Raw genomic sequence first — 26,040 nt, forward strand, 5'->3', positions numbered from 1 at the left:
AGCAATTCCTCAAAGTGAAGTATAGCATCAGACCATTAGTGTTCTGCTTTGCGGCTCTCTCATTTTAAAATAATAAAACTGCAAGGTCTTTCGTCATAAAAGAACCCTCTCATGTCACCAGTGGAGTAGAAGAACAAAGACAAAAATAAAAAGGATTCTTCAAATGTGCTATGCGTCGGCTAAATGAGCCAGACACACTTATCTTTCTAAGCATGTTGTGCTAAGATGTCACAAAATGTAAATCATGGTATTGCATTTGTAAAACAATGCTTTGAATTACAGCAGCACTACAAAATGAATCAACGGCAGTTAGAGACATTTCAACATAACATAATCATCACTGTCGGGGAGAAATACCTCGTATCTGTTTTTTCGTCACATAATGCCATACGTCATAAAAGAGTGTCGGGCAAATGTAGTGAAAACAGCTAATCTACAAGCTCAAGATCTTGTATATCAGCTTTTTTTTCCCCTTCCTTTTTACATACAAGGTTTCCACCCAACAGCAACAATATGTCTGCAGTACTAGTGTCGGCGTCGTTGAGAAGGGAACATCGTAATTATAATGAAATGGAGAGACAGCTAGCAGTATACGATTTTCTGTTAATTAAATGGCCATTCTTCTCTGCAAAATGGTAGTCAATAATATCACATTTTAGCACTTATCCAGCTTCTTTGTGGGATGAGGACATGTCATATTATGTAGCCTAGTAGCAGGGTTTTATTTATATTTTTACGTTGAATACCAAATATATATTTATGGTGTTTTGCTGAGTGACCATGAAATCACTTCATAGTGTCCTCATTACCTCAATCAATGTACTGTTTGTACAATTGCGTGAACCGTGGGCAAGGACGTACAGTATGGTTCTGGGTGCTAGTGGGGGACAGTAACTATAAGTACATTTACTTGAGTGTTCTGTACTGTAACATACTGTACTGCAGTGGTGGAAAAAGTATTGCACGTGTTTCTTAAGTACACGTATCAATATTGCAATATATAAATAAATATTCTGTTACAGGTATAAAAGACCGGAAATTAGAAATGTACTTGAGTTTTTGCTTGTACTTTTTTATCCCACCCATTGTTTTTCACCCAGTGTCAATTAGCCCTTCACTAAGTCCCTCCCCAACACATCCTTGTCCAAAAGGCACGTTAGCAGCGAAGAAAGCTTGACCTGCAAAGCAACCGTTGCTAAACTATTTGGACTGGCATTTGCTTTTTGGGGTGGGATTTAGTGAAGGGCTAATTGTCTATGTAATCCTTGGTGCTACACTTCCTCCACCAACCTGGGGAGAGCAACAAACTGACATGATTCCTTCTATGCATGAGTGTCCAAGCCGCTTCTTTTCACCAGGGAGTTTCCCTGGTTGGACATAGCGAGTGAAAGGAACACGTTCCTTTCCCCTCCATCAGGCGCCCCGGCTGGCCAGGGGGAGGCAGTTTAGAGACCAAGATCACTGCATGTTTTTTTGTGAGGATACTTACCTATAAATATATAGAAATATTATATATTTATATATATTTAAGCAACAAGCCTGCACGATCTACCTCCAACAAGCCCTGTCACAGCTCCTGGAAAGGAAGGCCATTTTGAAAGTCTCTCGGCGGAGGCGAGGAGAAAAAAATGGCGGGTCAGACAGATTGCCTCTGAAGCACCGGGCCAAGTCTGCAGGCCGGGCAGCTAGTCGTCCAACTGGGCGTCACGCTCTGACATGATCCCCCGACTACCAGACAGAATTAAATAAAAACCCCAACACAGACCAGTACACAGCCAGCGGTACCGCCCCGACCACGCTCTGTCTCGACAAAAATACAAAATAAAATATATTAAGGAATTAAACACAAACAAAATAAATCCGTAATTATTCCGAAAACAGCCCTACTGTTCTGGGATTTAATGACCCATGAACGGGCCCATGGCAGCTAGAAGCTAAATCTAGACCCCAGGTTTTTGGCCCTATATAGCTGGTTGCACACAACAATGCTCTGCATGTGACACTGATAGAGAGAGAGAGAGAGAGAGAGAGAGAGAGAGAGAGAGAGAGAGAGAGAGACAGACACACACACAGAGAGAGACATAGAGAGAGAGGGGGGACAGGTGGCACAGGCCGGAAGGAGGTCTGATGTCTGATGGATAAAGAGCTGTTCGCTGCTCAGCGAGCAGCCAAATACTGTTGCTCCTACCCTGCTGTCTCGGCCGTCGTTATCTCTGACACACCAGGCTGGAACAGCAGTGAGGGGAAGGTTATGTTTCCACCCCTGTCCGTCCGTCTGTGTGTATGTGTGTGACTGTAAAGAGCTAATGTGACTCTCTTTGACACCGAGACAGTCATGGCGGCAGGACTAACTGTTCAGGAGAGGAGAAATTTTGTTTTTATTTTTATTTATTTTTATCCAAAATGACTTAATAGCACAGGCAGACTCTTCACATATATGTGTGAAATAAATGTCAGAGCTGAAATTGACATGCGTAAACATGTAGCTAGGTGTAATTTTAGAGACCACAGAAGTGAACATTTCAAGTTTTCTGTAAGACATTACTCTATGGTAAATGGTGCATGCTGGCGACAGAAACCATGCAAGGCACCAACCAGCACATCATGAGCAATTTGGGTTTCAGTGTCTTGCTCAAGGACACTTCGACACTAACACTGGGGGAGCCCGGGTTCGAACTGGCAACCTTGGGGTTACCATCCGGCCACTCTACCTCTGACCCACCGCCCTATAAGCCATTAACTTCAAAACTGGTGGGTCAAAAAACCATGATTCCCTGCTTTCATATGACATGAAAAAAACGAAAAACCCAATGACAAGTTTGGTCACTAGTCTGTCTACTGCCAATAACTACCGCTTATTCCCCAAGTGATGAATCCCAATCCGTCCACTTGGTCCACATATAATGCATGTGAACATGCACTCCCTGCATGCTGACCGATTGATCTTTATTGACAATGAAATCGTCATACACATACTACATCTGTAACAAACATCTGATCCACCATAATCAACTAGATAACGCAGAAAAGGTCAGGCACTTTACCACTCCCCAGCACAACAAATGGAATAGATGCAGACCACCTGGTGCCGATGAGACAAGGAGGCAGATGCCCAGAGGATGTCACGCACGCACACACGTGCACACGCACGCACACACACACACACACACACACACACACACACACACACACACGTGACAGGACAGCTGGAGAGGTTGGCTCAGATGTGGGACGCGTTTGGACAAACCTTGTTTACGGTGTAAACTAGTGGTTCCTAAACACTTGGGAGTATATGGAATGAAAGAATGAAAGAATGAAAGAAAGCCACTGCCTGATGTTTACAAGCCTGTCCAGAACCATTAGAGAGACACAGGAAGCCATAGCATCTCTCTCTCTCTCTCTCTGTTCTTTTCCACAAGCCAAAACAGACGGCTTTGGTCACTCGTCACACTGTTTTTTTCGTGTCAGAAAAGAGACTGGACAAGGCAAACTGACTGTCACCATGGTGACCGCTAATCACAGCCCTGGTGGGCACCCCGCTGAGCAGGTGGGCGATCCGTTATTTCTCTCTCTCTCCCTCTCTGTCACATGCAGAGCATTGTTGTGTGCAACCAGCTATAGGGCCAAAAACCTGGGGGCTAGATTTAGCTTCTAGCTGCCATGGGCCCGCTCACGGGTCATTATATCCCAGAATAGTACACCCATTCCACTGTGCATGATACATTTAGTACTGTAATAATCATTGTACAGCTGTGATTATCTCGTCAAGTCATGTATCTGTACTTTTGCCTGTTTGGTTCAACAAGTTAATCTGTTAAACTAAAGGGTATGCAATTAAATTACTTCTTTTGGATAGCATATATAGCGCCTTAAAAATCCCCTGTTGATATCTTAGCGCGTATATTTTATGCCGTAGAACAAAACGTGGAAGTCTCTTGGGCTTTTGTTAACCGCAAGAGCTTATTTTCTACATGAATGGCATAAGATGTGGCGAGGAGGTAAAGCATTTCAAAGTCACCTCAGGGATTTAAGAAGAATTTAAACTTGTATCCTACAGTGGTAGTGATATTATTGCTGTATTAGTATGTTCCACTGTGGATTTTCAAATACTCTGTCTACCAAGCAATCTTCGTTCCTATACTCTCACCTATGGTCATGAAGTGTGAGCCATGACCGAAAGAATAAGGTTGCGAATACAAGCGGCCGAAATGAGTTTTCTTCAACGGGTGGCTGGCATCTCCCTTAGAGATAGGGTGATGAGAAGTTCATTCACACGAGAGAGATTCAGAGTAGAGTCGCTGCTTCTTCGCCTGGAAAGGAGCCAGCTAGCTTAGGTGGTTCGGGCATCAGGTTAGGATGACTCTCAGGCGTCTCCCTAGTGAGGTCCTCGAGGCACGTCCCACTGGGCGGAGACCCCGGGGCAGACCAAGGCGCAATTGGAGGAAACACATCGGCTCACTGGCCTTGGAACATCTCGGGATCCCCCAGGAGGAACTCACTAATGTTGCTCTGGAGAGGGAAGTCTGGAGCACTGTTGCACTATTGCCACCGCAACCCGACTACAGATAAGTGGTTGAAGATGGATGCATGGATGGCAGTGCACATGTTTCGGCCTGTGTTCAATCTTCACCATTAGTAGCAGGGAGGGAACTAGTGATTTTGTTGTTGCTGTTGTTCTTAAAATAAGTTTTAAATAGCTTATATTCTGATACTAATCATTTAACATTTACCGTGCACATGTACGAGTCACTCCTTCTGCAGTGACTAAACTAGTTAAATAAAAAGCTGCCTGCTTGCTAAATGGTCTCTTCACCTTTAATTTCAGATCACGGCAGTCTTATAAATTAGGCATTACTCTCGTGGTGCAATGAAGTTGTCAGTCTAATGGATATTACTCCATCTCTCATCCCATACACCGTTTTTCTAATAGCATCTCTCTCTCTCTCTCTCTCTCTCTCTCTGTCTCTCTCACTCTCTCTCTCTCTCTCTCGCTGGAATTTTTGTCTTGCATCAATTTGTTAATAAAAGTGCACCGGGGCGAGCTCCAAAACCAATCTTTCAAAGTAAGAGCAGCTTGTCCAAGCGCAGGAGAGGCGGGGTGAGCAAAGCAAGAGAGAGAGCCAAGAGTTTGGAACTTTTCCCTTTGGCCAGAGTCATGTCCTCACCTGTGTTGAATTAGTCATCGCATGCACGTGTTAATTAAAGCAGAGGATTTAACTTTTGATTTCGAATAGGGCGGAGGAGGCTGTGAAATGGCCTATTAGTGTGAATTGAATTTTTATTGAAACACAATTTGATTATTTCCAATTACGCTGGGCGGCCAACGAAACACGAGACCTCGCAGACCGTGGCCAATTGAGTTCCAGCGGGAGTGTTTTCAGCCATTTTATTTTAACGTGGTGCTCCTCCGTGCAGAACAAATACACCGTTAATTGTGCATGGAATCGAGTTCTCAGTCCGACTGATTTCAGTCAATGGGCTCTATATGCTCACAGAATAACTCCTCCCACTTACTAATAACGCTTCCCTACTTCCTTCACAGGTGTTACCGATGATACTAATCATGGCTCTGTTCCATTTAGTGCACAGTGGTTCTTTTCAAGGAACCTCCATAACTCTGAGAGTGTACCAATGGAACCAAATGCACCCGTGTGCGTGTATATTGACCGCATGGAGGCGGCACAGACGATGCCATTGGCAGACGGGAAAAAAAGAGCCAGGCAGCTTGCATGAGACTCGGGGCTGTATTTTGCGTGTCTTAAGTACCAGGTCTTATTCCCTAACTTGAGTAAACTAAAGACCTGGAGGCGTGATCAATGCTCTTTGGCCACTCAGAATAGCCAAATGGCATTGATCACGCCTCCAGGTCTTTAGTTTACTCAAGTTAGGGAATAAGACCTGGTACTTAAGACACGCAAAATACAGCCCTCGATCTCCCTGACGGTCACCCTTTGTCTCCGAGATGTCATCCTTAACCAGTGACTGAGTTCATTTATTCAAGTACTATTCTGTACTTTGATGTACTTTTACTTTAAGTACATCCTTTTCAAAGGATTTTGACACATTTTGAAAAGTAATTGTGAAATCAGACATTCTGCTTAATGAGTAGGTTTGCCTTTGGCAATATTGTATTTTAGTATTTAGTACTTTTGCTGAAGGCAACTTTTGAACGCAGGCCTTTCACGTAAAAAAGATTAGTTATCGACCGTGTCTGGTCGGAACAGAGTCACCAGACGACGCCGGCGGTTAAAATCGCCTTGGCCTTGCAAAAAGTCAGCCCGGATGAGCCTCCCCTGGGCTGGCTGCTCGCCGGCTACTCCGACATGTCGTCCTTTAACGAGCATCAGTATTCACAGAGGGCTCACATGCACATTGATCCAACCAGCTTTATGCTAAAGAACTTGCGCCCCCCCTCATCCCCATGCAGGCTTTAAGTAGAAGTGGAGCAAATGAAGAGGATAATTCCAACTGGTGTCAAGTGGCTCCTGGGAGTGCGTCTTCCATTAGTAAATGCCGCCATCAGTGACGCATTGATTCAACGCATTTGAAAGTGGCCATTTACAGACAAGGCTTCTCTCTCTCTCTCTCTCTCTCTCTCTAATGGGGGACTCTTAAAGGGTCAACAGGAAAGGCAATTACTAGTAGTCACCTTTAATGGTGGAGTTGAAGTAGTCACTTGGCGGACTTGAGTGATGGGATAAATATTAGGCTGCTGTGATGTTTGTTCTCTATTTAGAGTTCTTTCCTGGAGGCCTGGGTCAGTCTCTGGCATGCAGTAGCCAGACAATCAGCGGTCTCCGCCCACACCGTACTAAGTCAATCTAACAGGACGAAATGGCGTAGCACTCACACTGCACGCACTGTGCCAATTTGCACGCACACACACGCACACGCACACGCACACACACACACACACACACACACACACACACACACACACACACACACACACACACAGTTTCAATCTTTAATTAGGACATGTGATGATTTTCTTCTAGTGGCGCTGATGAGAAGCCTATTGAAATGAATGGACAAGGAGTGTCCCACTATAGTTCATATCGGCTACCAATGAAATTGACTGATTGCAAATTGATGGTGTTGTTTTTGTATTTGTCCATAATATTGAGGGGGATCTAGAAGTACAATAATGTTGTACAGGCAGTGCGAGAGAAGAGAAGAAAAGAAAAGAAAATAATTATAGCTTTAGACTATAATAGTCTCTCAGTATGCTCAAATAGGCCTATAGCCGGTATAGACAGGTTGAAATGAGAGCCTTGGTGGAGTTTTAACTGCTAATAATGTCTGCTTTACCAGTGACTCATTGGTCTATACCTGGTGGGTCGAAAATTGAAGTTGCATAACATCGCAGTTGGGTGGAAACCTTGCATGTCCAAAGCTATTCCCTTTTACATTTTAAAATATCCGATCCACGACTCACAAGTCGCCCCATCTTGTGAGTTTGTAGATCTGCCATTTTCACTGCTTTTGCGACAACCTTGAATGAAGTGTGACATCCATTTACCGAAAAAAACCAAAAAACAAACGAAGAGTTGAACTATGGAGATACAAGGTTTCTTCCCGACAGCAACGATAAGCACACATTATCCATTAAAATAAACCCGGACCTTAGAGGTCCAGGTGGTGCCTTAGAGGCACCACTGCTTTCAACCGAGGAGTGCAACAGAAGTTCAGCCGCTATAAGCAGCATAAAGTTGCCTTCCTGTGGCGATCAGCATGGCTGCCTGTTGCCAGCCTCAGCCAATAGGAAGAGAGAAAACACATCAGCCAGAAAAAAAGAGGGCATTTGTGTGCGTGCGTGCGTGTGTGAGTGCCAGGGCGATGCCGTGCGTGGTGCTTGACAAAAGATGCAGTTTTCTGCTGACTCTGCTTTCCCCTGCGAGGATGAAAGCCCAGGTTTCCAAGCGGCGGGAGGGAGATTTAATAGAAGTTTAGATGAAATGAACACAGGTGTGGGAGATGCGGAGAGAAAGCGAGAGATCTGCGAGTAACACTCTCCAACAGGCAGATTTACAGTACGATTAAGGCCCTCCCTGTAAAGCGTTTAGAGATTGTTCTCCCATTCAAAACATCAACACGTCTCAATTCCTCGGTTGCATTGTGCCAGATCATTTGAAGCCGTGTGTTAAGCTGTGGGAAAGTACTGTGGGTGCACCATAGCGCTACGCTGCAGCAGCTTTGATGCAGCCTTGTAAGTTGGTTATGTACTGTATGTGTGAGGGAGAACTTGCAAAGAAACCAAGTACATTTACATACTGTACACGTGCAATGTTTAGGTACAATAGTTTACTATCAATGGAATATACCAGTTTATTTTAGTTTATACTTCTACTCCACTACATCTCAGAGGCAAACATTGTACATTTTACTCCACTAGAATAAATTGACAGCTTTAGTCTTAGCCTATAATTACTTGCCTTACAAAACATGCATCAACCACTTATTTAGAAAAGCTCCATTTGGTTATTCCAAAATACCAGATGTACAAACTCACAACGCGTAACTTGCATCTCAACATTGTGATCTTTGAGTAATAGTTTGATTATAGTAATCCTATATACATTTATATTGCAGAGAGGGAAGGTGGGTTGGAGAACGGACGGTGCACGTCACAAACGTAATATGCAGAATTGGTGTCATTGTCCGCACAAAACCGGGCACCAACTCTGGTCAGGGATCAGAATAGCCACACCAGGGGCCCTGCATTTGCATACTGGGCCCTGGTTCCAGACGAATCTGGTTGGCTGGTCACCACTTAGGCTGTGAAGTCCTCCCACAATTGAGAGGGGCCAGACTTAATCTGCCTGGGGCAATATTCAGTGCAAAGGCAGATGAAGGCTGGCTATGACAGGCTACATTAGAGGGCCCTGGGGGACACAGTGTATGCGTGTGTGTGCTGCACTCCGTATACCAAACTAGGCACAAACCCTTTTCAGGGGTCTGCCTTAACAATACTCACGTCAGGGGCCACGTCAGGGTCCCCCAAGGGCCACAGGCATGGCCTGTTGTTCAGGGATCTGCCATGACAATAGTCATACCAAAACAAAGACAAACAACAAAGTCGCACTACATAAGTGTCACAGCAGTTTCTAACATTTCAAATGGCCATAGCTCGGTGACCACACTGATCTGGTGCACTGATCAGTGCAAGGACTGGATTTGTGGCGACTGCCCATCACTCCAGCTGCGTGGCTTCGTGTGCAGTTAGGGTTAGGGACAGGGTGCGTGAGTCGGACCAACGCGTCGGACCAACGCGTCGTGACGCACCGGATTTGAAGGGATGCCTGCCCTGTAATTTAAGTCTATGAAGCAACTGTAGCTGCAATAAATATAGTAAAGCAAAACAAAAAAGTACAATATTTGCCACCCGAGATGTAGCTGAGTATAAGTTTAAAGCGTCAATAAATGGAAATACTCGAGTAAAGCAAGCACCTTTGCATTTCACTTAACCCCACATTAAAGGTAAAGCATTAGGTCTTACAACATTTTTTTTCAAAAAACAGTGGGTTCTCAAAAATAGCAGATGTACAGTACAAGCTGCTGTGAGCATGTGGATATGTATATTTGGTCAAACATTAAGTGTTTGAAAATGTTTGAATGATTTATATATTTTTTTTAACAGATGGGGTTGCACTAACCTGACGCTGCCAGATGGGGGCGGTATTGGGCATGTTCCCCAACACAGCTTCCATCTGGGATTTCTCAGGGAGTTCAGCTAACACCAATTCGTTCCGTACCGAACCAATCAGCGTGAGCTAAGGGCGGGATATGTGCGAAACCGGATGTGAAGCTATATAGACACGTCAATATGATTGGTTGTGTTTGCACGCCCACACGGTGATAGACAGACGGTCCCATCCAATCATCTACCAAGTATCTTGAAAAAAAGGAACAGCCCCGCCATCGAATTTGCTTCCGCGATCCCAGATCCCAATAAGCTGTGAAACAAATTTGTGTAGCAAGCTTCTTGGATCTGGCAGCGTCAGGTTAGGGTTGCACAGCCAAATAAAGAAAACGGCACGCAGATATTTGAGAACTACTGCTTTACAAGGGATTTGTCTCAGGTCCTAACAGGTTAAGTAAAGGGCATGAGTCAAGGTACTTCAGCTCTACTTCCCACCTATGGGCAGTGGGCACTGATACATGCCGCACGTACAGTACATGGTCGGCCAAACTCCGAGCTAAAGTGTTCCATCTCTTCAGTGGACACGGAGAGTGTATTGTGAGCAGCAACATGAAGACATAACCTTTCAGTCTGACATTATGTTGCCGTCCAACGTTTACGAAACTAAAGGCCAGCATGAGAGAGAGAGAGAGAGAGAGAGAGAGAGAGAGAGAGAGAGTGCCTTGGCAGCAAATGCAGTACAGTAGCCATTCCCCAACCTGTAGGCCGGGGCCCTACAGGTTGGGTAGGTTCGCCTCGCGGCCTCGCGGCCCAGGTTGGGCCGCGAGGATATTGCAAGTGGGCCTCCGGATAAAGTGTTATCACAGTGTTTACGCAACCTGTGAGTTAATCTACGCCTACGGCTTTCGGATGAGAGGGCAACCGGAAAACTGCTAATTGCTCCTGATGTACAGGTTGGTGCCTTGCATGGTTTCCTCCGCCATCGGTGTGCGAATGTGAATGTGTGCGTGTGCGCCCGTGCGTGTGTGAATGGGTGAATATAAATGCACAATCTATCCATGTAAGGCGCCTTGGATAAAGGCGTTAAGTAAATGCACCATTTACCATCTATTATTTATGTTCTGCAAAGTGAGACTACTCCTCTCTGCAATGTATAGGTGGTCAGGGACCTGCCTGCAGAATAGTGTGGGTTACCATACCAACTATCAGACTTCTGGAAATTCCCCTGTGCTCTGTGTGTGTGCGTGTGCGCATGCGTGTTGCATGCCTTTACAGTTCACACATAGGCCTGTATCTCTATTCCTATACAGTATGTTTGTATGCAGGCCTGTGCATGTGTGTAAAGAGTGCGAGTCCTGTTGGCTTGACAGGCACATGAACAAACTGCATGTGGCAGTGCGTACGTGCATGCGTGCGTGTGTGCGTGTGTGTGTGTGTGTGTGTGTGTGTGTGTGTTTTGATATGCAGCCGGTACAGCGGGGACCAGCTTACCTCAGTAACACTGACTCTCTGTAGCCCAGTGTTGACACAGAGACCAGCCCACCACAGCATGTCCATGAGACCCACTGCTACATGTAGCTCCATGCTACTGTATAGCACTGCGGGAACCACTGATCACTTTGACAGCACGCTTTGATTCAGTTTTAGTCGTAGTCTTTGAAATACAAATCCACTTAGTCTGAAGTCATATATTAGTCTAGTCTGAAATCCGAGTCTCTCTCGCATGACTGAACTTTTCACCTTATCTCTAAGGGAAATGCCAGCCCCCCGTTGAAGAAAACTCGCAACCTTATTCTTTCGGTCATGACCCACACTTCATGACCATAGGTGAGAGTATGAACGAAGATTGCTCGTTAGAAAGAGAGCTTTGCCTTCTGGCTGAACTCTCTTTTCTGTTTGTGCGGTACAGTGACACACTACAAGTCCGCTCCGATTCCCCGGCTGATCTCCTTCTCCGTCCCTCGTGAACAAGACCCCAAGATGCTTAAAATCCTTCACCTGGGGTAATGCCTCAATCCAATCCAAATCCCAATCCACCGGTTTCCTGCTGAGAACCATGGCCTCAGATTTGGAGACGCTGAGGCTCATCCCAGCTGCAAGCCAATGTGTTTGTGAGCTTGCAAATCGGTTATTTTTTTTTCGGAGCGAGCGAGCTTTTAGCCATGCACCACTGCCCCAGCATCCGTATCGTGGCTTAATCTTTCGCAGAAAAATAGCAGATCGACAAGCTCACAAAGTGACACAACCCTAGTATAGAACCCTGAGGGACTCAACCACATGGGGATGGGGTTTAAGTAGATAAGCACAATGCATGCTCCTTCTAGACGTCAGGGAAATGTACTGGTTTGGAAAAACATCTTGATCTGAGTAGAAGTTCTGGGACCGCCTCTCCAAAGTCTGGTATAACGTCAATTTGTAGTTATATCACCTGTAGATATATCAAAGTTCAAAGGGTTTGGGGGAGTATGGGCTGCGCTTTACTGCAAAAGTCATGACATTTATCCATTAAATGACTCACCACATAAGCCATCCATGTCCAAAGTCTGGCCTAGGGAGCAACTGTGGCACGCTGGCATATTTTATAAGGCCTATGCAGCTCCTTTCCTAAAATGCAATATTCATGTGAAACTCACAAATGGAAAAGTACAAGTAGTATTCTACCGAGGAATAGCCTGTGTTGTTTTCATTCTCAAGATGTGAAAGAAAGGCCATTTTTGTTATACTAACAGTTTTGTAGAGAGACCTTTTTTTCCACACCTGGCATTAAAATACATTTGGCTACACTTTTTTGGAATACAATATCAGTGCAGTGCATGGATGCAGAAAAGGCTGAATTATTTGTGTTTGGCTCACAGCACAAAAGAGTGGCTTCCATCTGGCTACACTGCCAACACAAAGACTATTGATACTCACTGTATATTAAAGAAAATGCTGATGGATTTCATTTATATGTGACTTTGTTATGGTCGAAGGTTACAGTATTACAGGAGATGCAGTTGGTGCAGATGTGAGTCCACATTCTCTGTGGACACTCTCTGTCCAGCTCAAATCTAGAATAGCTAAAATGGAAAAAACAGCCATGAAGGTAATTGGTAGGAAAGATTCTCCATCTCTTCAGACAATCTTTGAGAAAACGGTGCTCAGTCTGTCAAATAGAGTGTTGTCTGATCCTTCACATATATTATCTTCAGAGTATGAGCTGTTACCCTCTGGTAGACGCTACAGAGCGTGTCGTTGCAAGAGCAACCGCTTCAAACTTTCTTTTCTTCCCACTTCAATTGTTCTACTAAACAACCGCCACATAGTTCATAGTTCTTAGTGGGGAAGGGACTTCTGACCTTCATCAGTTATTTATTGCACTTCTGTGATTGTGATACTATAAACTGTGAATACTCTAGCACTTTTTTTTTTATATTATACCTACTCTTATTGCAATTTGCACTTCTCTTGTGATACTCTTGTGACTTGTACTTTGCTGCTACTGTGTATTGTCTTGTGTGTATTGTCTGTCTGTTTTAAAAAGCGTTGATGTATGTACTAATGCACTTTTGCCCAAGACAAATTTCCCCTCGTGGGACAATAAAGTATATCTCATCATCTCATCTCACATCCCCCTGTGATTGAACTAAATTTTATGTTATGTTTCATCTCCTGCAAGCCATCACATTTATCAAAATCATCTTCCTCTTCAAGGAAGCATAGAAGACTATTGTGAGATGATGATGATGATGAAGAGTCTTCATCATCATCATCATCTCACAATAGTCTTCTATGCTTGGTCCCCCTAGCTGCTTGTGGTTAGTTTGTTTGATTGTTTGTTTGTTTGTGTTTGATTGATTGCTTTCTTTTACAATTAATTTAGATTTATTTATTTTACAATCAAATCAATCAATACATTTTTATTTGAGGCTGCGACACATTGTGAGCTTATAGATCTGCTATTTTTTGCCACACAGCCGAGTATAAATCAGGCATTTCAACGACATCACAGCCGGCCAAGAGTACATTTTAGTCTACTAATCAACTGTATATTTAGTCTACTAACATCTCACGATATGTATAGTCGACTAACGGGCACTGTGAAACTAAAACATTTCAGATGACCAAATGTTTCTAAAACTAAACGGAATTTCAAAACTAAACATTTGCTGTCAACATTTTGCTGGCTTAAATCAAGGTCGTCTGAATCGGGATATGATCCTGCAAATTATTTATGAGACAGCTGGCTTGTGTTGTGTTTACTGTAGGAAGGACAGTGTAGTTTAATCCTTCTAAAAGGAGAGGTGGACTACAGAGTGGGACAGGCTGGAATAAGAATATTTAGATTAGAATAGAGCTTTTGTTTTTAGCTCAAGGCCCTGTGAAACTAGTGAAAATACCATAAGCTATTTTCAGCCATTTTAACTTCACAATCAGCGGCGGGATTTCAAAATAGAAGCTCCGGGTGCCGCGCAGATATGGCAGCTTTTACTCTAAAAGCACCCCCCTTCCGTTCCGTACTAAAACCGGGAAAAATAATGTTGCTTGCCTACCTCGCTATGATTACGATAATCCCTCGCGTTCATATTTTACGAGAGGCGTGTTGAAGTCAGAAATTAAGACTTGTAGGTATGCTATTCATATATATATATATATCTTTTTTTTAATTTATTTATATATATATCACACCGTCAAGGACTGAATTTATGCACATGATTGCGCCAATTGCTTAATTGATTCTAGCAAATGTTGCAGTTATAATGCAAGTGATTCCCACAGACATTTACAGCAATGGCAATAATGGCACTGTATTGACGGACCCGTCGGTCTATCATGTGCTCTGAACAGCAGCACTCTGTTGCTCTGAAAAGCATCTGTCAAAAGGCTACGAGCTTCCCTTCCCCTAAACCTAGATCATATTGACAATGTAACATGTAGCCAGCCTATGGACCGATTCCGTAACGGGTCTCATGGTCGCAGCCTACGTATTTCCTGTAGGCAGAGACGACACATCTGCGGTTTCCCTGCACCAAGCTTCTACTACAGTGAATGGAAAAGTGACTGATGTTAGTCTGCCTCAAACGTTACTCTTTTACCTGCTTTTTACTAACACTAACATTACAAAGATGCCCAGAACATCGGGGTGAACTTGTGTAGTTTATGGCTGCTCCAACAGTAGTGGCAACATTTTAAAAATATCTACCGCGATGGCTGAGACCAGAGCCATATAGTCATCGTTGAGACAAAGCAGTGAAAGGTCCTGAAAGATACATAATATCAGTCTTACCCAATACCCAATCTTTCTGTTTTAGGAACACAAGGCTGCTGTACTTTATACCTCACACTAAGCATTAAAGTATGAGTTCATAATGTGGCAATTGCCGTTATTCTTTTCTATAACAACTATTAGACAGTAGACTGACGGAAAGACAGATACTGTAACTAGTTGGCTTTGAAGAAAATAAATAAAAATAACACTTCAGCAGCCTGCCCCCTATATGACGTCAAAGCAAAAATATCCAATCTACCGGTCTACCATGACGCACTGTGAGCTCGTGAATCGGCTGCAGCTATTGTTGAATTACATAGGAAAAATATGTATATGTTTTCCAAAAACAAATACGGGATGTCAGGGTTAATGCAAATGATATACCCAACAATATTTTGACAATAATATTACCCTCCAACAATTATTTATATGATATTGTTTTCCTTCAGGGGAGAAGTGCAGCGACACGTCCTCGTCACTGAGTTGCCTGGAACACTTTAACCCATTTTGGGCGGGAACCCCTTTTGGTGTTTTAAACATTATTATTTTATAATTTATAGAAAAATAGCAGATCTACAAGCTCATAGCGTGCCACTCAGTGGTGCGCTATGAATATTGTTAGGTATATAAAAATATTGTTAGGTATATCATTTGCATTAACTCATTTGCATTTATCATTTGCAGACCGATCTTGTAGGTCTGCTTTTTTTTTTTTTTAATCGTGAAAATTTGTTGCAAATCTTTGAATATATATTCTTTCATAGCAAACGTTTTTAACTCAAATCTTTGCTTCTGGGACAACATATTTTCAGATGGGGGTCGGCGGACAATTATATATATTTTTGGGGGTCCTTGACATGAAAAAATGTTTTGAGAAACATGCGTTTTCCAGAAAACCGTCAGGATTTAGAAGGCATTTGTAGAATCGTCCTCAGGTCTAAATGAGTTAAGTTGAAGCCCCGTTACCCAGGAACAAGCCACTGTCACCGATCCTCTGCTGCAGCTTGCGTGTCACCCGCACTGTGTGGCAGGCTGTTGTGACAGGTACTGTCTCTAGCGCCGTGCTGAGTGACACCGCAGAGGAGACACTTCTTAAACTCGACTCTGCTGCATGCTGCAAAAGCGAGAGCTTTCCGGGTTAAAGTCGATTTACACTCTGTTGCACAGTGGTGTTGTTGTGTGCCCGGAAATAGCAGACATACAAGCTCACAACACGTCACATTAGATACCGTAGGCCTACGCATTCACATACGTTGTGAACGTGTAGGTCTGCTATTCATTTCCCTGGCATACGACACCGCTGTTGTGACGGTACATGGTTTGGGTTCAACTCGCTCCTTGTTCAGTCAAAACAATAGCTGACCTGTTTTCTTGCAGTGTTTCTTCATTTCCAAGTTTCCCTACTTCAGTAAACTGGTGAAAAACAAGAGTTTAAACTTGCTCCTGGAGTCCATATTATTACCAAGATTGACACAAATATCAGCGGCATTGTTTTTGTCTTTCAATTGAAAATTACATTATCTTTCACAATGAGGGCGCCTGAAATCATGCCTGCCTTAGAGATAGGGTGAGAAGTTCAGTCACACGAGAGAGACTCTGAGTAAAGTGGCTGCTTCTTCGCCTGGAATCTGTGATGTGACAATAAAGTTTATTCTGCTTCCACTGCCCTTGTGTACTTGGAGACTCTTCCACTCATCAGTCTCCTCAGGTTGAAGCAAGCGTCAGGCTGCACTCTGCTCCTCAGTAAAATGTCCAGGTGAGCAATGTGCTTCCCCCTCACTAAACCTGTCTTCATATCAATGTTTTCTCCTGAGACAAAGGAAGCTAAAACTAAGCGTCTGACTCATATTACGCCTTCTCTTCTCCAAATCTCTAGGGTGTATTTTTTATTTAATCTTCAGAACAGGGATTAATCTCTCTCTCTCTCTCTCTCTCTATCAGTGATCAGTGATTCCCAAACGTTTAATTTTCATTTCAAGCCCGTCGCTTGTCTTGACGGAGCGTGGCGTATACTAGCGACATTGATTTCAGACCCGGAAGAGTAGTTTTAAGATTATTTTACGGCAGAATTAATTCAGTTTTCTCCAGGATCAGGCTGTACATTGACCATAAATGATGCAGAGCCACCCCCCTGACAGAAAAGCCCAGATTATTTGTTTATTTTGGGAACATATACTGTAGTTCTTATGAGAGGCGATAAGATCTCCCTCAGGGGATTATACAAATACAAAAAAAAACACGAACCAGGGGAACAGACTTCAGTGGTCTATATAAGTCACCATACATTTTAAGACACTCTTAATTCTTTCTGCGTCATCTAACTACGAACATATTCGGACCCCCTAGGCTAGGGTACGGCAGGTGCCAACTATTTACATGTTCGTAGACAATACTCCATATATGAAAGAGGCGACCGTCAATTTGCCTTTTAGAATTTCTCCGGTTGCTATGCAACGCCTCCGTCCCTTAGAGTATATATGAATAGAGACGGCACCGGATTTCTCCTCCCATCCACTTGCATTAAGTTGCTCAAAAGCGCATGAGGCGATTTCACTCCTCCCTCCGGGTAGGAACAGAGTGCATTCTGGGATGGATTGGGCCCAAACACATGAACGCGCTGCCGTTGACTATCTTTGCACGCGTTCACGTGCGTTCACATTATGAAACAGTGTCCACGTGTCATCATGAACGTGCGCAATGATAGTCAACGGACCAGCGTGTTCATGTATTTGAGCCAGCTCTGAAATACCAAATTCGGCAACTATGTCCATTTCGCCTCAGGGTTTCCTCCGGGTGCCGTCTCTATTCATATAACTCTAAGCTCCGTCTCCACCAACTATGTTTTTTTTCCATACAGCTCCATTGAGGCTCCATTATAACATGATTTTGAAAGCCGTGTATATCTCTAAAGCTTGGAGTGCTGGCCATGGTGAGCCGTCAAACAAATGATAGCCTCTACAGCGTAGATCTGGCCCAGGGTGGCCCCCCACCTCACTGATAATGACACCGAGGCTCGTAGTGAACTCAAGACGAATACTGTTAACTGTGAATTAAGCATTACACTTGTTTACAAGAGGGTCCACCTTGTTCAATTCATCAAAACATTTAGAGACGTACAAATACACTTCTAAATAGCCAAAGAACAGAACAGGAATTCATCATAAAGGAGGTAAAACGGGAAAAGAAACATATACAGTGAGTATACAGTGAGTGCTACCACCTAGAGCGGGCAAAAAAAAAAGAGTTAAACATAAATTGGCGTGTCCTATATAGATGCAATTGTGTTTTTTTTTTGTGAATGTGGTGAATACCACACTTTTTATGTATGCGATAATGCGTGTCTGTTTTGCCTTTTTATTGTGCTATATAGCGCAATTTCATGTTTTGTGTGGACCCTATAGGAAGACTATAGTGACCACTTTGAGGAAACGGGATGCTAATGAAGAATAAAGCATAAAGAACCTATTCTATTTCTGTGCGAAAAAGCTGGACTCTCCAACTCTTGGCTGTTGAGCTGAAACAGCATCAGGCGAGACGTGGTGCCAAATGACGGACATTAGCGATCCAAACTTCAGCCCAGCCAAAAACACAGCTCGATCCCTTCCTACACACACACATCATCTAACCCGCGCGCGTAGCTTTAATTACCCAAGCACCTGGAAAATTAACACTGATTAAGATGCACGCCCACTTGTATGACATTCCGCGTGCGTAACTGATGAGGCGCCATGAGCAGGAGTGCGGATAATGACGGGAGGTAATTAACACTCCGTCTCGACGCCCGGGCGAAGAGTGTCCGACAATTACAAAGTCATAAGTCAGGAGAATCGTTCGGTTCGCATGACGTGTGCCGCTTGTTACGAGGATGAGTAACGCGCACAGCAGCTGGGAACTGCCTGTCAATGCACGCACGCACGCACGCACACACACGCACACACACACACACGCACACTGTCACAGTATGTGGCTCTGCCTCTGTGTTGCCATACTGTGGCTGTGTGTGGGCGTCGGCTTTCCTCCCAGCTTCCAGTCACCTCTTCGCACTTAATTGAAACACCTGCCGGCCATCAACTCATCAGCCCTGACAGTATTGAAGCCCTGGTCTTCACTCCACTCATCGCCAGATCATTGCACGACCTTTCATGGTTGACTCTAGCCAGTGTTTACTAATGAGGTTATAGACAGTTAGTTATATTTCCTATAGTATTTAGCTCCTGTGTTTCCTGGTAGTAAACATTTGACATTGAATACATACCATTATAATAGAGTATTTATACCTTGTCATGTGGTATTGTTACATTTACCTAAATACAATAATTCTTCCTCCACTAGAGGCTCAGTGCATCGGCCCTTGGCAGAGAGAACTGTTCCTCCATCCACTAATTACATCAGATGTGATTCATGTGAAGAGAGTGTGTGTTCCTTCTTCCATCTCCAGGCAACACAAGCGCAGAGTCTTGGGACAGTCAGTCAGACTGTGTACTTTTCCTGTCATTGTTACGGTTAAAACACAGCAGCAAATTATTTTTTCAATTTGCTGCAGAGTGCGCTTTCAACTTCAAGGGGTGTTGTGTTTTGTTGATTTTTATTTCTTCTCATGGCTGACGGCGAAAAATAAATGAGCTTGTTTTACAAAATGAGGCATTTGGAGTTGGTGATAATGTGCCTGCTGGGTGAATGCAGTATATATACAGTACAGTGAGTACAGTATGGTACAAAGTGTCCACAAGCGGAACCAAGCAGTATAAAGTTCCCTAAAAGTCTGGTGTGCCTTTTATATATTTATTTTTGTCTTTGGAGTTTATTCTGGGACGGTAGATGGTGCTTTGTTTTACTTTGGAGGAAGCCATTGGTCTACATTCAGTTCTGTACTGTATGAAAATCAACTTGTTTGAGATAGGTGATCCAACACGTTGAACATAATTGCCTTTTTATGCATTTCAGCACAGATTAATTTTCAAAGTCTAGACGTAATTAGTTAGAGTAAAGATTGATTTACACATTAAATACAAATTCCCATTTATAAACGCTGCCAGTGACGTCTTCTAGCCAACATATCGCAAACAATAAAGTCATTACAATTTTTGAAATGACTTTGGAGAAGTGGTGGTAGCCTACTTTACTTAAATAGACTTTTCAGGAAGTTTTACTTTATATCCATTTTCAATAGGCTACTTCTAGTCCCCTAAATCCCCTTTTAACTCCTAGCTCTAGGCTAAACAAGCTCACAATGCATCCCGGTGTAATGCATTGTGAGCTTGTAGATCTGCAATTTGAGCTATAATGTTCCCCCGGCCTAGAGGGCCTAGAATATGGATGCTGGTGGTTAAACAACAGTGTCTTGCTGCCATTTGCTGCAGTATACCCTTAAAAACACAAACACATCAATTAAATCAACACTATGTGATTTTATGTTGATGAATACAATGAAATTGTGTCCAATCTGTATCTGTATTGTAAAGTATGTTAATAAAATCTAACTTATACAATTGGGGTAGTTGTATTTTGTCTCCCTGCTCCCTGCTCACCGAGACACAGGCTCTGTCACAATGTTTACCTAATGGTCAATATTTAATTTATCCCCTGCTCAATGGTAAAAACAAAAGTCAGCACTTGTGCAGGAAACCGGTTCAGAATCCGGGGTAGAAAAGGAAAGTTTGTCAAAATGGGTTGCTGGTCGCTGAATACTTTACCACCTAGGCTTCACTGTACGCAATAGTGCTGAATGGAGCAGAGAAGAGATAGAACGATGAACACTTTAGCTCAGCCATGCTTGCTTTTTCGTGGTTGTAAATAGAACTTCTATTTGGAAGTCTATTTGGAAACGACAGTTTCCACTCTGGTCGACGAGACAGTGAGAGATGGGGGAGAGGGAGCCAGTCCGTGTCTGTCATACTCACATCAGTGCACATAGTGTGCATTCAGGAGCCGTATACAGCGTACAGTATGCACCTATAGAGCCAGCCGTTGTGTGTGGAAGGCAGTGTTCATTTTGTTGACTAAGACTAAACGACTAAGACTAAACCAATGTTGCTCTGGAGAGGGAAGTCTGGAACGGGTGCAGGCTTTAGTTCCGACATACTATTGATCCGAAACCTCAATCCTAACCTAACCCTAACCGCAAGCACGGGAGCAGCGCATGTCGGACCATCGCTTTTTCGCATCGCATCGCATGTCCCCCCGCTTCGGAGCTTCGGTGTGTCGGAAAAGCATGCGCACCCCGTCTGGAACACCCAGCTGAACATTAACAACAAGACTAGCTAAGGTTGTTGATATTTAGTCGACTAAGACTAGACTAAGACTAAACAATTTCAGATGACTAAATAGTAAATAGTACTAAAACCTGTTATTCAAAAGATTAAGACTAAATCAGGATTTGCTGTCAAAATGATCACTGCAGCACACTGCAAGTAAAAGGTGTCTTGCTCAAGGACACTCTAGTCTCTGAAGACCAGGGCCGGATCTATATGGGCACTTTAGGCACGTACCCAAGGACCCCTAAAAGGGGGGGGGGAGCTTTTATTTGTTTCCTTTTATTTTTTAGCTCAACAGAAGTTTGCCCACTAATCCGAATGAATTGAACCCATTTGCTTACTATGCCAAATAAAAAGGTGGCCGGGGCCTCCTACCGGCAGCAGCAGTACAGGTATGTGTTCAATGTGTGCAACAGACTGCTGCAGATGTTCTATCACTCTACCACTTGTAAGCAGTGTGCTCTTTCCCTGCCGTTCCCTTTGAGGGAAGGGGAGAGATCAGCAAACTGAACATGTGTGAGTGACGCGTGAGGATATAAGACTATACTGTAGCTCATGTAGTCGGAGAGAACCATAACCCAGATGAGAATGTAATGTCAGCACTCTCTGTTCTGTTCTTGTGGATTACATGACTTCTGCTATAGACTTCACCATCCATTCGGACGCGATGCCTTTTGATATTTACGCCTGGTTCTTTGGTGATATTCTCTTTGCTGTAACTCTCCTTTGTTTCATTCTCACTGTTGTGGCTGCTTTGAAGTTCCCCACGGGTATCAATCTGATGTTCTATGTTACTACTGCTTCTGCTAGAAATAGTAGTAGTATAGTATAGTCAGTGTTTTTAGTAGTATTTTTATTTTATAATATAGACAAATTGCCTATGTGAAAATTCACATAATGAATCCACTGCCCTGCCTGTAGAACCACAGTGCTACACAAACCTACAGTATAGAAACACCTATAAAAACGTCAGTACAGAAATACACTCAAACCTACAAAGCCATTAGTCAGATAGTGGAGTTGCTGAAGATGCAGAATCTGCAAGAGAATAAAAACTAAAACAATCAGCCAAACTTTAGCAGTTCCCAGAAGTATAGCCTTGCCCCAGCAAGGCCAGCATACTTCTGGGAACTGCTACACTTGCGGGAGAAGCCAGGAATAATGTGTCATTGTCGGGAGGCCATTTGGATACCTGGCCGTGACCGATTCCCTCTCCAGATGTTTAATTTTCTTTGAGCACCTCTGTTTGTACTATAAAGTATATGCCATATATACACCCAACTGAACCGACAGAGCAGGCAGCAAATTAACTCAGCAAGGCCAGAAAGACCTCACGAAGGCTTAACAATGCCCGGGAGTCGGTCCAATACAGCAGTGGTTTGTTTTGATGTGTGCTTTCGTGCTCCATTGCAAGATTTGTGCTGTTAAAATGTTGACATGAAGTCTGACGGTTCTCGAGGAAACGTGGCCTGCAAACAGACGGACGGACAGATGGACTGACTGACGGAGATTTCTCGCAAAAACATAGTGTACAATTGTCTTTAATATTAAATAATGGACTCCTTCCTTCCACTACACACTGGCATGCACGCCACATAGAGGGAGATGAATGGGGTGAGTGTGTAAGTGGTGGCGGAGGACGACAGAAGACGGATGGACGGAGACAGACTAGGCCATTCAGACCTGAGGACGCGTCCGTGTCACCTTATAGCTTTCAACCTCTTTAACCAATTATTTTAAACTTTAGCTGTTGAAAAATAGCAGATCTACAAGCACTACGAGCTTGGAGAGAAAAAAGCTCTGAGACGAAAAAAATCGTGAAAATGTGACGCAAATGTTTGAATATTTAATTATTTCACAGTGAACGTTTTCATCTCAAATATTTGCTTCTGGGGGTCCCCTGGAACAACATATCAGATGGGGAGGGGGGGGGGGGTCGGCGGCCAAGTACATATGATTTTGTGGGTTCCTTGACATGAAAATGTTTGAGCACCACTGATGCTGAAAACTGTCTGATTTGGAAGACATTTTGTAGAATGTGGTCTCAGGTCTAAATGGGTTAAGGGCTGTGTGGGAGCGTGGCCGCTCCCAGCGTGGAGGACACACTCGTCCAGGCCGTCAGTGTGACCTCATCCCGGCTGGGGTCATTACGCAGCGTAATTGATTATTTATAGCCCTGATCAGCACACTGCCCTTGATAAGCCAAGCGGCCATCACTCAACACCCCCAGACTGCTTCTGTGGGACTGTATTAATCACGGCGCCCGTGCGTGTGCGTGCGCGTGTGCCCGTGTGTGTGCGACTTCAGAGTCTCTGAGTGTGAGCATGTGCAAGTATGTGCACTTGCATGCATGCAATCCCGTGCATTACTGAGCGAGCTAGCACGAGTGCGTGCATACATGCGTACGTGTGTGTGTTTAATCAAGGGGGTCCATTTAGAATGTCACAATGAAGGGATCTAGATCTTTTAATGTAATAGTCTACTTGCCAGCCCATAGAGCCCCATTGGGAACCCGGACATGTTGAGTATACCAAGGTTTTATGTTAGAAAATGTTGAGTATGGGTCCCCAGCATTTAGAAACTGCTAACTAACTTGCATACAGTATGTTGAGCAATTTTCATAATTGTCATATGTGACCATGCCATTAACAACCGGTAGCCTATATAGAAGGCAGAAAATTCAAAATGTCATCATGCTTTATGTAGCATGTGACGTGTCAAACTAGTTTTCATGACGCTGGACAAAAAAATAACAAATTTGGCTAAAAATGGCCATAGCCAATTTTTTTCTCCCCCTTATAGGTTGTTAATGTTATGTTATGCCAATTGTGAAAATTGGCATCCCCATCCTGGGGACCCATACTAAACATTTCTAACATAAACCATTAGTGTACTCAACATGTCTGGGTTCATATTCTGGCTAGTGGACTATAAAGTATTCTACTGTCTACCACTGAAGCAAAAAAGAATGTGTGTGTGTGTGTGTGTGTGTGTGTGTGTGTGTGTGTGTGTGTGTGTGTGTGCGCGCGCGCGCGTGCGTGCCTGACTCCAGAGTCTGATAAATGACTAAAATCTACGTCGATATACAGTCTATTAATGTGAAATGTAAACATGCACGCGCGCACAGCATGGTGAACGTTAATGGGACAGACATGACCGCCTTCACAGCTGGACGCTCTAAATGAGATGTTTTGACTTCACATGGTGCTTCAACAAACACAGCAGCGGGTCAGACACACGGATGAAGCCAACCCAGATGTACTCACCAAGCACATTTAACCACCTGAACCCCAGCGTCTAGGAATTACAATTTTACAAATCATGGTAGTAGGCTATACTGTAACTAGCTGTCAGTCTGTCACCAGCGCCCGTTAGAGCCCACTAGACAGCTGCTGTAGTGTGCAAACGTGATTGACATGAATTGAGGTTGATTGTTTGTTTTTTTTACGTCCTTTACGAAATTTGGCCGAAAAAATACGCATCAGTGTGCAAACACATTAAACCTGCGATGTGACACTAAAGTTGATTCTGATTCTACTAACTCAATTTGCCAAATAGTGGAGTAAAAAGTACATTGCAGAGTATGATGTACGTATAAACAAAATTAAATAAGTTAAACTGCTGTATACAATACAGTTTACAGCAATACAGCACTTGGGTGAATGTACTTCGTTACTTTCCACCACTGGCTAAACGCATGCAGTGTATAGGAGGAGCCATTCTAACATGTGTATAGTATGTGTATGTGTAACAGTGTATAGGAGGAGCCATTCTAACATGTGTATAGTATGTGTATGTGTAACAGTGTATAGGAGGAGCCATTCTAACATGTGTATAGTATGTGTATGTGTAACAGTGTATAGGAGGAGCCATTCTAACATGTGTATAGTATGTGTATGTGTAACAGTGTATAGGAGGAGCCATTCTAACATGTGTATAGTATGTGTATGTGTAACAGTGTATAGGAGGAGCCATTCTAACATGCAGAGGAAACCATTTTCAGAGTTTTGGGGCAACAACTGCAACGTTGCACCTTCATGAGACAACCTTAACAGCTCAGACCTGAGGGACCTTGATGGGATGTGTGTAAAAGATCAGAGAGATTAGAGCTAGGAAAGATTTGTAGGCAAACAATAAAATCTTCCAAATCAATCCCCAAAACGTTGGGGGGGGGGGGCCGGGGGGCATGATGTGAGTCAAGAATGAAGTTTTATTCGTCACGGCGGGAACGTACGTGCTCTCGCTTCCATTTTCCTGTTAAAAGATGAGCTGAATTCTGGACCAACTATCCTGAGCGAGGGAGGGTATAAAGATGAAAGCCAGGAAATCACTTTCAAAATCTTTGAGTCTAAAAGCGATGAAAAGGCCTTGCCCTTGCCCTTAGATAAGCACTTCAGGTGATAAAAAAAAAAGCTAGATTTGATCACTGAGTTTATTTTATTATTCAATAGTGGGTTTTATTATGGTTCCAGGGAACATAGTTCTGCATGAATGGAATCACGTGCACAACTTAGTCCAAATATCAGAACCACCCAAGTGTTGATGCCGTTACACACATAAAGACCCCCAGGAAAGTGTTCTAAATCTTCTAAACGTCATTAACATATATTTGGGTGAAAGATGAGGATACTATATGATCTAATTGTTAATGCAGTTGTGAGAACTAAAAGCTAAATAACACACACACAGTCAGAAGCAAATCACTTTTCATAATACATCCGAGCGCAGATTCAGTGCTGTGGAGGGCATTAAATAAGACTGTTCACCTCAAGAATGCCAACATAGGCATGTCTAAAATAAATATAGAAAATATACGAGTACAATTTATCAATCAATCAACCAACAAGCAAACCAAGTCTTTCTTTCTCAGAAGACACGATGAGGGTTGAGACCGT

General features: G+C 43.4%; 1 protein-coding gene across 1 annotated transcript in view; it reads right to left on the bottom strand.

The window, feature by feature from the left end:
- The window catches only part of LOC308327621 (uncharacterized protein), a gene marked incomplete at its 5' end in the record, with an annotated part of 182,028 nt that overhangs the window by 145,372 nt on the left and 10,616 nt on the right, over positions 1–26,040 (bottom strand). The window contains one exon of the mRNA XM_080781144.1: positions 15,858–15,955. Within this exon, the coding sequence (XP_080637270.1) occupies positions 15,858–15,955 (98 nt within the window). The remainder of the gene's footprint in view (positions 1–15,857; positions 15,956–26,040) is intronic.

This window comes from Protomyctophum bolini (genome assembly GCF_963924005.1).
Source record: "Protomyctophum bolini genome assembly, chromosome: 13".
NCBI classification, from domain to species: Eukaryota; Metazoa; Chordata; class Actinopteri; order Myctophiformes; family Myctophidae; genus Protomyctophum; species Protomyctophum bolini.